General features: G+C 41.4%; 1 protein-coding gene across 1 annotated transcript; it reads left to right on the forward strand.

The window, feature by feature from the left end:
- The first annotated feature begins 2,379 nt into the window (after positions 1–2,379).
- LOC135528552 (keratin, type I cytoskeletal 18-like) lies at positions 2,380–7,164 on the forward strand. The gene is made up of 7 exons (XM_064957709.1): positions 2,380–2,918; positions 4,842–4,924; positions 5,136–5,292; positions 5,636–5,800; positions 5,980–6,105; positions 6,241–6,461; positions 6,656–7,164. The coding sequence occupies exons 1-7, from the start codon at positions 2,481–2,483 to the stop codon at positions 6,774–6,776; spliced, it is 1,311 nt and encodes a 436-aa protein (XP_064813781.1). The 5' UTR covers positions 2,380–2,480; the 3' UTR covers positions 6,777–7,164.
- The last annotated feature ends 4,984 nt before the right edge of the window (positions 7,165–12,148 follow it).

Here is a 12,148-nt window from a genome sequence, read left to right on the forward strand (position 1 = left end):
AAGGTATGATTCATTCATAATGTGAAACAATATGGTGCCACAGTAGCCTACAGTTACGTTATGCTACATTTACCTCACATTTTGGTCATTTAGCTAATGCTTTTATCCAGAGTGACCTCATCACTAAAGTTGTCCTTTGGTTTCACAGGAACCATTAAAGTAGCACTTTTTACAACCTGTTTATGAAGGACCATAAACTATTATGAGTTTACTGACATTATGTTGAGAATAGAGATACCGCTAGTCTTGCATCACCATATTCCCAAGTCTCCATCAACCAGGAAGCTTCATACAGAGGCTAAGGCCAGGATTAAATCCGTCATGCGTTAGATCCTAGTTATAGCATGCTTGACATTGAAAGTTAATTTCCAATTGAGCCAACATTTGCAGCGTTTAGCTTGAAAGCGATCTCTGCGAACGCGGTTACAAGTTGCACTGTCTACAAGGGCAATCAGATTGACTCCTGGCCTAAGATAACACTGTGTTATCCAAGATTGTGAAAAAGAGGACTCATTTTGAAAGTAGGGTTAGCAGGGTGGTTTGCTTATGAGATGGAACACTGAAGATAAGACAGACAAGCTCCAACAGGATGGGCCACATTGAGACAGTTATCCCTATCTGCATTAGCCCCCATCAACATCGCTGTGTCCCAAGCCGGTGTGGCACCAGGGAGGACCAGGCAAGACTCTGCAGGCACAGCCTTACAACTGGATGAGCTTGGAATGCTAACATTAGCAAACCATAAAAATACCATGAGGTCTGGGTGGCTGTGCCTTTGGAAAATATAACTCACATTATGGCTCACTGCATTTGGATCAAACAGTCCATTATTTTATAACCACCACACCAAAAGGGAATATCTACTGTACATAGGGTACTTTCTCAAACGGTCTAAAACAGAGTTTCTCATGGTTCTAACTACACATATGCCTCCAAGAGAGGCAAAGATAGTTGTTTTAAATTTGTAAGGAATTCTTTCTTGACTTAATTTCCTGCCTCATGCTCCTTCCTGATTCTCTGGGACAGAAATACCTTCTACTGGGATGAGAGGAAGAGACAATAATACCACAGGCAGCATAAAGAAAGTTATCTTTATTTTATCGGCTTTGTAGGACAGGCTTGTTAGTTCATGGCCTCTTATTATTAGGTATATCCAAACACTGCTATACTATTGATGGTACTATGTGTAAATACTGTAGGTGCCTGTGTGTACACTACTAAGATATCCACAAGGAGCGAGTGTGCGAGAAAGAGAGAGCTAGATAGAGAGAGAGAGAGAGAGAGAGAGAGAGCTCACCCTTACCACCCTTATCTTTGCATTGTTCTTATGCTCTGAGAATGAATAGGGTAGTTTCAATTTACTACCAAGGGAACGGCATCTGAGAAGAAAAAAAAAAACGACTTTTCTCTTGTTGGGAGCCAATTGCAGCTTTCCATATCTCAGTGGGGAATGTCCCGGGTAAAATTACAGGGGGTCTCTTCCGGATATGTTTACAACAAGATTAGAGTTGCCTTTGTTCCTGCATGTCTGCACAGGGCTAGGCTAATTGTTCTTTTGTTTAGCTTGTCTGGAACTCATATCCTCAGATAGGTGGAGGACAATTAGGTCCATGTCCAGTTCTTTACATCATTTCATGTGGTATACTTATAATGAGGGGTTTAACTGGTCTACTCTGTTTAATTTTTCATTATTTTTTATAAAATAAGCTTATATTTTGGGTTCTGATGGGTTTAAGACAGTTGAACAAAGCTCATGTGAATAAGTTATATTCTTCAAGAATCAATGGCTATAGCTATATATAATTGATTTAAAAAAGTTCCAAAAATGGAGGTATCAATCCTGAATTGCCCCTTTAACTGTCTGTGTGGTTTGTGATGCGACTCATGTCCCTGCCAGTTTGCATGTGATTCCAGGTTGTCAAGGTATGCCAGTGAGGAAATTGAGAAACCCTGTATATGGAGTGGAACACAAATACATTACAGTTCACACACAAGCAGTTAATATAATATATTTTCATATTTGGGCACAGAATTAATCACAAATATGTATAAACAGAAAATATTTCTGATCACCATCATTCTGTTTTACCATTCCATACTTATTCTGTGACATTACAATTAAGAGATGGCAATCTCAAATTACCAAGGGATTTTAAAAGGAAAAGCTACAAACTGAGGCAAACAAAAATAGTACCATCTCACTCACATTTGAAGAAGTGTACTTTAGAGTTTCACTTTTGAGAGAGCAAAGCCAGACACGAGGACAAAGGAGTAAAAAAGGGCTTTTGGGGCATAGAGGAAAGAGGGAGGGAACTTGGGCAGAGGGGAGTTTCTAGTGGGAGGGACTGTGGGGGCCTGCAGGGTTATATAGTTAGAACGGCTTCCTCTCTGCCCCTGCTCTGTGTGTCTGTGTGCTACGGTTTCTGCTGGCCCACTCTTAACTCTCTGTGCCTCTCTCAGTCTCTCTCGCTCCAACGAAAATGAGTGTCAAACGAAGCAGCGTCAGGGGACCTGGTAGTGGGTACAGCCAATCCATCACTCGCAGCTCTGCTGCTCCCGCCTACCGGGCCGCCAGCACCTATGGTGGGGCTGGGGGTCAGGGGACCCGCATCTCCTCTGTGTCCTACTCAGGTGTGCGCAGCGGGATGGGAGGGATGGGGATGGGAGGCTCCGGGGGCTCCATGTCCAGCAGCATCCAGGTGAGCGCCAGCGGGGACACAGCCGACATCATGGGCAATGAGAAGTTTGCCATGCAGAACCTCAACGACCGTCTGGCCTCTTACCTGGAGATGGTGAGGAACCTGGAGCAGGCCAATGGCAAACTGGAGCTGAAGATCAGGGAGGCCATGGAGAAGAGAGGCCCAGACGTCAATGACTACAGCCGCTACAACGCCATCTTGGATGACCTGAGGAAGAAGGTGAGAGGGCTGTGGGAGGAAGGAAGGTACTATTGGCTAATATTAGAAATGCTGGAGAATCTATACTATAGAGCTTTAGGGAAGTAATGTATCTTTAAAATGCAAGTTCACTGTCCTAGAATGGCTGACCCAATGGATAAGAGCGTAACAGAGTGTCAAAATGTAGTTTGGGAGTGAAAGGGGGAACACAGAGTGGCCCTACTTAATTTCCTTGTCAGATTATTCCCCTTGGTAGTAAAGACCCAGGTCAGATGGTTTGTTCATTAGAGCAGTGCTGATCAGTGATGGCAGTGTGCCAGCATCTCCAGGCAGAAGGCCAAAGGCAGACATAAAGCAATAAGAAGGGGAATTCCAAGGGGTTCTGCTAGCTGACTTTCGACATGGCCAGAGTTCTGGGTCCAGCTAGCTTTTTTGGGACACAGAGATGGTTAGCAATAAAAGGATTATCAATGATATACTGACAAGTTTCCCCATGAAAGCAAGGATAGTTGTTACAGTTCAAGAGGTTGATTTTATATTGTCTCTCTGCTTTGGTGAGTGTATAACAGTTAAATGGAAATACAATTCATTAGTATCAATGAGAGAGAAGGGAACTCGCACCTTATAGTACTATTTGATGGTGTGGTCCTTACTTTTAGGGTGGAGCATGGTAATGAGTTTTGGAGTCAATGTGTGCCATTAAAAAGTTGTCCATCTAACCGTCTAAGTCATTCCAATCCCATTCATCTGATAGTGTTACATTCATATATATCCTGAAAAATTGACATATGGGTTTGTAATGCCTTTATGTGTGTACACTGTGGGGAATTTAAGAACATTCTGTGAGTAATTCAACTGTAAATGAGAGCTGATGATACTTCAAAATAGGCTAATTATCTGGGTGGAAAAACTGTTAGAAATCAAATTATAGGCCTAATGCATTTGCAACAAGTTACTGTTGTACTTTAGTGTATACAGCAAATGCTTAATACTATATTTCATTAAAAAACAATCTGAAAAGCTCTTTCCATTGGATTCTGGAAGATTCCAGTCATCCTGTCATTGGCCATTTGGACCTTGCTGAAGCAACATGCCAAAGTAACAACCAAAAGTGACAGAGTAGCTATGCAAAATATGGAGATTATATGGTAGATGTCAGATACCAATGTCGAAAGACAAAATGCAAATAGGACAGACTATCACCACAGCATTCCTATTACTTTGTCCCTTTGAAAAAAAATCTGAATAAGGACACTGAACTCCGCCTTGAAAAAAATAAAATGGTAAAAGCAACATGGTTTAAATATTTGTTTAGTCTGCTGCTCTTGTTTTGGCTCTCATTATGAAGCCTTGCATAAAGGGTTAGGGGAGGAAGGGAGTTAGGGCTGATGTTTGCCTTGCTATTAATGCTTGCCTTTGTTGGCTTTACCAACTGCCCATGGTATCTAATTGACCCCCAACTCCATAGATTAGAGTCCCAACAGGTTTATTTTTCTTTGTCATGATACCAGGATGTGGTTGCTAGTTCAAATGTTCATCCTTCAAAAAACAAGGCTTATCTTGCCAGGAACAACAGGATATCCAACCCAGTAACCATCCCGCCATCCCCCACACACACGCACCAACCTCCCACCTGATGCAAATCCGCTGCCTTCTTCCTGGCACGTCAACTAGCTCACCAGCAGCTTGGCTGTTTGTTAATGATTGCCCAGATTGTGTAACCTGCACGCATCCATCCCCACCCTTATCTACTGTACCATGGAGAGCAAACACTGTGGCTGTGGGGTAGCTGGCCTTCCCTGATCCTGGCTGCCATGGCCTTTCGGAATTCCCACACCTGCCTTTTCACTTTGATACTCATTACAGAAAAGTATTGAAACTGTTGTGAATTTTTTTTAAATAAAAGTGTGTTGACTTTAACTCATTCCTCCCTGTCATTGGTAGGTGTTTGATGCCACAAAAGACAACGCCCGTCTGTGTCTTCAGATCGACAATGCACGCTTGGCTGCTGATGACTTCAGGGTGAAGTAAGTAATGCTTAGTAGAGCACAAAACCATCAGCCAGTTGCTGGCACACTTAACGGCAGCATGATGAACATCCAATGAAAACAAAACAAAGACAGTTGATGTGCCACATTATCTGCATTACCCTCCATACTATTAGTGACACTTTAGAGAATATTCCAACGTAGCTCTCCAGGTTACTTTATCGGGTGCTATTTTCTGTGTGTCTTGCAGGTTCGAGTCCGAGCTGTCCATCCGGCAGTCTGTTGAAGCTGACATTGTTGGCCTGAGGAAGGTCATTGATGACACCAACATGGGCCGCATGAACCTGGAGAGCGAGATCGAATCTCTAAAGGAGGAGCTCATCTTCCTGAAGAAGAACCACGACAACGTAAGCTCTTGACCCAACCACCAAACCAATATAATACACATGACCCAACCCCACCTCTCTTGCACCCCCAAATGTATAGTTACCATATTCCTTGTCAATGGTTTAGCAAGAGTAAGACCTAGCATGCCTACATAGGAGACAAAGTCAACCTTACTGTATAGACAGGGGTGTTGTGTGTGAGATCTTTTGGATTTAGCAATGGAGCGGTTAAGTGCAGCGCAACCATAGGATTCACGCAGGGGGCCCTTGAGTACCCAAACAAACCTAAACATGGACGCTGACTTCAGTCTTGAAAACATATTGCTTAATGAATGTTAACGTTGTTGTCCATTTGGCCAAACAGGAGGTGATGGAGATGCGTAACATGATCTCCCAGTCTGGAGTGCAGGTGGATGTGGATGCTCCTAAGGGACAGGACCTGGCCGCTATCATGGCTGAGGTCCGGGCCAAGTATGAGAAGGAGGCCCTGAAGAACCAGGAGGAGCTCAAAGCATGGCACGAAACACGGGTAACACCTAGCAGCTAACAGTGCTGACTTTACATTTACATTACATTTAAGTCATTTAGCAGACGCTCTTATCCAGAGCGACTTACAAATTGGAGTGAAACCGTCACATCCACAGCCACAGAAATGCCCTCTTAACCAATGATTTTTAAACTGACATCAATATCCTCTATCCCTTCCAGATCACAGAGGTGCAGTCTGTGGTGTCACAGAACACAGAGGCCCTGCAGGGCGCACACACAGAGATCAATGACCTCCGCAGACAGCTACAGACACTGGAGATTGAGCTGGACTCACAGAAAAGCTTGGTAAGATCCCTCAATAACACTATACTCACCCAGCCAGTGTGTACAAAATACATCACGGCATCAATGCCATTGGTTAAGTTCATGTTAATTTACAAGTCCAACCATCTGTCCTGAATGTCTTCCTCTTTCTAACAGAAAGGTTCTCTGGAGGGAACCCTGCGCGACACAGAGATGCGCTACAACATGGAGATGGAATCCTTGAACAACATCCTCGTGGGTCTGGAGTCTGAGCTGACCAACCTCCGCTCCAACATCCAGCAGCAGACACAGGAGTACGAGCACCTGCTCAACATCAAGATGAAGCTGGAGGCGGAGATCGCCACATACAGAAGACTGCTGGATGGAGGAGACTTCAAGTGAGTAAGACAGAGGGTGCACTTCCAACCAATGAAGTAGACCTGAGAAAGATAATGAGGTTTGTTGTCAGCCAAGAGCCTATTAGGGTAAATGGTAATCTAAAGAGCCATTTTCTATCTTGGAAGCACAAGTAGCCATATTGAAACTAGGTTTCTGTTGGCTGACAGTTTCACAACTATCTCCCTCTCTCAAGGCTCCAGGATGCTCTGGAGGACCAGCGGACAGTGAAGACCAAGGTGATGACCGTCACACAGACTCTGGTGGATGGGAAAGTTGTCTCCTCCAGCACAGAGACCAAGGAGAGGAAACAGTGAGACCACACCTATCGTTCCCCGTCATACTTAACGTAGAACACCAATCGACACCTCATAGGCATACGATAACATCTAGCTGGATATAAGAAGAAAGCTATCTCATCATTGTATTTATTTCATCATTGTTTCTTTTGCTTTTGGGTCTTGTGTTTTTTTATCTTACGCATGTAAGAATACATACGTTTAAGTTCAGAATTGAGAAATTTGGGACGAAGTTGGTTTAACCAATGTTTAAGACCTTTAAACTAGCAATTGGATGAAGTAAAATATCTGTATATCTATTAACTTTCTTTTTCTACCATTGTCATCTTACTTTTCTTTCTGTCCAATTGAATTTGCCTGATGTGATGTACCTTCATTGTACAATAAAATTTTACCGGAATCTTGAGTATTGTCTTTCAATGTGCACTTTGAACATTTTACTCCAAACATGCACTATTGCTGCATAATAGAACAAACAGCTTTTATAGGTTATCACTTTTCATAATGGATTGTGGTTAATGTCAAAATAGCAACTTTACTACAACAAATTAAAACTAATAACAAATGCATATTGAGCAGAGAAGGACAATTATTTACACAGTTCATAAAGGTGGATGTCATATTTGCTCTAAATCTTCTTATATAGGTTAACTACTGATAATGCTTTACAAAAGATCACATAGGTTAAAGTAATATTTGATCTATTTTTTTAACCTTTATTTGACTAGGCAAGTCAGTTAAGAACAAATTATTATTTTCAATGACGGCGTAGGAACAGTGGGTTAACTGCCTGTTCAGGGGCAGAACGACAGATTTGTACCTTGTCAGCTCGGGTATATGAACTTGCAACCTTTCGGTTACTAGTCCAACGCTCGAAACCACTATGGGTTAGCTATGATAGTGCATTGCCTCGCCATCGTCCATGGTGGATTTTACGGCTGGCTCGGGTCCACCATGCTCCAGCTTCCATCGGTCCTCAAGGGGTCTCCTGAACCACTCATCTGCTGTTAGCATCGGAAGCTCTATGGTGAGAAACATCTCGGTTCCTGGGGCAAAAACCATGTGTTATTCTGGGGCACGAGTACAGGACATTACTAGGCGGCGTCCTACCATTCTACAACAACTGCCGTGGGTTGACTGTCATAATCCATGCGGGCTGAAACAACTTTAAGAGAACTAGCTCAGAACTGCTGAAACTGGATTTTAAAGAATTGATTCTAGCTCTGAAAGACACCAGAAAGCGGCTGATTATTTCAGAACCTGTGCCAACGCTGGGCCGCTGCAACGAAAGATTCAGAAGGCTACTGGCATTACACACTGCATGGATTGGTGATAATCCTAGTTGAATTCATGGTGTGTTTTGGTCAAATCAAATCACCATGTGTTCTCAACCTCACTCCAATATTGAAATGTAGTTGATGGTATAGTTTTCAAACTCGATAGTACGAACATTTTTAAATAACTGTCTTTTGGGTGGGTGAATAAAGGTTTAAATCTCATTGATCAACGGCACAACCAAATATTACCAACATTTCCACTTTGAAATGACAGTGTGCGCAGTGGGTTGTCAGCAGTAATCATGATCCTGTGAACCGGAGCTAAACTGTTAGCACAGACTGTTTGCCATAGTACGAAGCCCACTGTGAGCAGTCCACCCTTTACTATCAGCTCAAATATATACTGAACAAAAATGTAAACGCAACTTGCAACAATTTCAAATGATCCCCCGGATGAAGACGCCGGATGTGGAGATCCTGGGCTGGCGTGGTTACACGTGGTCTGTGGTTGTGAGGCCGGTTGGACATACTGCCAAATTCTCTAAAACTACATAGGAGGTGACTTTTGGTAAAGAAATAACAATTAATTATCTGGCAACAGCTCTGGTGGAAATTTCAGCAGTCGGCATTCCAATTGCACGCATCCTCAACTTGAGACATCTGTGGCTATGTGTTGTGTGACAAAACTGCACATTTTAGAGTGGCCTGTTATTGCCCCCAGCACAAGGTGCACCTGTGTAATGATCATGCTGTTTAATCATCTTCTTGATATGCCACACTTGTCATGTGGATGGATTTCTTGGCAAAGGAGAAATGCTAACGAACAGGGACATAAACAAATGTGCTTTTTGTGCATATGGATAATTTCTGGGAACTTTTATTTCAGCTCATGAAACATGGGACCAACACGTTGCATTTATATTTTTGTTTACTAACGCTACAGAAATCTACAGATATCTGCTATAAAGTAGCATCCACATCTATTGGATGTAGTGATCATAATATAGGCCCCATATCTAGGAAAACCAAAGTTCCTAAGGCTGAGCCTAACATAGTGTATAGGAGATCATACAAGAGGTTTTGTAGTGATTTCTATGTGGTGTGTAATGAGGATGCTGCACTTCACACATTTATGAAATTGCTTATATCAGTTACAAATAATGTACCTATTAACCCTATCAGTCTTGAGACCCCAGCAAAAAAAAATATATATATATATTTAAAAAAAGAAGTTTTAATTTAAAAAAAAAAATAAAAAAAATATATATATATATATATATATATATATATATATATATATATATATATATATATATATATATTTTATTTTTTTTTTTAAATTAAAACTTCTTTTTTTTAAATATATATATATATTTTTTTTTTTGCTGGGGTATAAGCAAATAATATATATATTTCTTTAAAAATCGGCTTTTCGTATAGAGTGAATTCGGAAAGTATTCAGGCCCCTTGACTTTTTCCACATTTTGTTACAGCCTTATTATAAAATTGATACAATTATTATTTTCCCTCATCAATCTATGCACAATACCCCATAATGACAAAGTGAAAACAGGTTTTAGACATTTTGACCATTTGCTATGAGATTCAATATTGAGCTTAGATGTATCCTGTTTCTGTTGATCAACCTTGAGATGTTTCTACAATTTGATTGGAGTCAACATGTGGTAAATTCAATTGATTGGCCATGATGGGCATGATGACAGTGCATGTCATAGCAAAAACCAAGCCATGAGGTCGAAGGAATTGTCTATACACCGAGACAGAATTGTGTCGAGGCACAGATCTGGGTAAGGGTACCAAAAAATGTCTGCAGCATTGAAGCTCCCCAAGAACACAGTGGCCTCCATCATTCTTAAAATGGATGAAGTTTGCAACCACCAAGACTCTTCCTAGAGCTGGCCTACCAGGCCAAACTAAGCAATCAGGGGAGAAGGGCCTTGGTCAAGGAGGTGACCAAGAACCAGATGGTCACTCTGATAAAAGCTCCAGAGTTCCTCTGTGGAGATGGGAGAACCTTCCAGAATGACAACCATCTCTGCAGCACTCCACCAATCATTTGTGGTAGAGTGGCCAGACTCTTCAGTAAAAAGGCACCTGACAGCCCACTTGGAGTTAGCCAAAAGGCACCTAAAGGACTCTCAGACCATGAGAAACAATATTCTCTATGGACAATTCCGTCGACCTCATGGCTTGGTTTTTGCTCTGACATTACTGTGAAATGCTTACTTACAAGCCCTTGAACCAATTATGCATATTTTTTTATAGTAGGAAAATATTTTCTGAAAAAAATGGCTAAAACGAAAGTTTAAAAAGTATACACAATAACATTAACAATGCTATATACAGGGGTATCGAGTCAATGTGCGGGGGTACAGGTTAGTCGAGGTAATTTAAATAATATGTACATGTAGGGTAGGGGCAAAGTGACAAATCATAGATAATAAAACAGCGAGTAGCAGCAGCGTAAAAAAGGGGGTCAATGCCAATAGTCCGGGTAGCCATTAATTTGATTAACTGTTTAGCAGTATTATGTCTTGGGGGTAGAAGCTATTAATAAAGGAGCCTTTTGGACCTAAACTTGGCGCTCCGGTACCGCTTACCGTGCGGTAGCAGAAAGAACAGTGTACGACTTGGTTGGCTGGAGTCTGACCATTTGTAGGGCCTTCCTCTGACACCGCCTGGTATGGAGTTCCTGGATGGCAGGAATCTTGGCCCCAGTGGTGTAATAGACAGTATATAGGGTTTTGGTCCATCTACCCCTACCTCTCCAGTATCCCTGCACATTGTAAGTATGGTATAAGCAATGACCCGGGAACTGAACCTCATGTCTTTTTGTTCTACTTTACTTTCTTTTATATAACTACTGATATTGACTACTGCATTGTTGAGAAAGCGCTTGCAAGAAAGGCATTTCATTGTGTACTTGTGAACGTGACAATAAAACTTGAAATTTGAGAACTGTCAGGTCCTGCTCAACATCACGATAGGAACGGGGAGTGAAATCGCACTGTAGAGATGGCAGGTGGAGCTACATGACCAGCTGGGTATTGATCTTTTGTTCGCTTGCTTTTTTATGAGGCATAGGAAGCATCATATTTGCTAATTAGATACACACTAGTTTTCATGAAAATACCATATGTACTGTACAAGGGCTCAGGTCTGGGCCCGGTTCCGCGATAGCGACTGAATTTAGGCTTGCAAGTGTTTTAACAATGCATCTTTCCTACGACGGCTGAATATACGTTTCTCAAAGCATCATGCAGAGAGAACGTTTGCTATGTGCGTCGCTGAGGCATGCGTCGATTAGTCGCAATGCGTGGGTAAAAATCACTGGGGAAACCAGGGAAAAAAGCAATTTTACAACCCGTGTTGTTGTGATAATTGTGTTGTTTGCTCTGTAACCTGTTAGTTCATATACCTTGCAACTGTGGTATACTGTATAGGCCTAAGGCCGAGACAATAAAAAGACAGTGGCAGAATTCAACCACACCTTTTTGTTACATCACAAAACAACATTATCTAGTTTAGTCCACAAAGCATATTGCATGTAACAAACAGTTACATGACCTACAGCATGGTCAATCATATGAATTTTTCAGACGACTAAACAACTATTGATTTTGAACACTGGAGACTACTGTACCACCAGTCACACCAGTCACAAAGAAAACAGGATCTCATAACTTTTGGGGAAAAAATATTTATTTTTGATTTCGTATTCTATCATATATGTTTGGCTTTCAGAAAAACATATTGGTCAAGTGTTGTTTTTTTGCATTTCCAACCTGCATAATCCTAACAGGGTGGAACCTAACAAGGTGAACATTTGGAGCCCGAATTAGCCATAGTGCTGTGAGTGAACAAGATTGAGCTAGTATAATGGTGAACATTTTTAACAGGATTTTAATTTCACTAACATTTTGAAATTTGGTTAATTTTCTTTACTAAAAAATAAAACAAATTTAATTTGAGTGGGACATACAGACTGACAACATGAAACATGGAAAAATAGATGTGTTTATTCTGAAAAATAATATAAACTCAACATGTAAAGTGTTGGTCCCATGTTTCATGATCTGAAATAAAAGATCC

The sequence above is a fragment of the Oncorhynchus masou genome, chromosome 33 (genome assembly GCF_036934945.1).
Source record: "Oncorhynchus masou masou isolate Uvic2021 chromosome 33, UVic_Omas_1.1, whole genome shotgun sequence".
Taxonomy (NCBI): Eukaryota; Metazoa; Chordata; class Actinopteri; order Salmoniformes; family Salmonidae; genus Oncorhynchus; species Oncorhynchus masou.

What these genes read in the sequence shown, in the direction of transcription:
- LOC135528552 (XM_064957709.1), top strand. Translation starts at nt 2,481, where the DNA reads ATGAGTGTCAAACGAAGCAGCGTCAGGGGACCTGGTAGTGGGTACAGC. An exon ending in TGGATGACCTGAGGAAGAAG is followed by an intron (nt 2,919 to 4,841) that starts GTGAGAGGGCTG and finishes TGTCATTGGTAG; the next exon opens with GTGTTTGATGCCACAAAAGA. An exon ending in CTGGATGGAGGAGACTTCAA is followed by an intron (nt 6,462 to 6,655) that starts GTGAGTAAGACA and finishes CCCTCTCTCAAG; the next exon opens with GCTCCAGGATGCTCTGGAGG.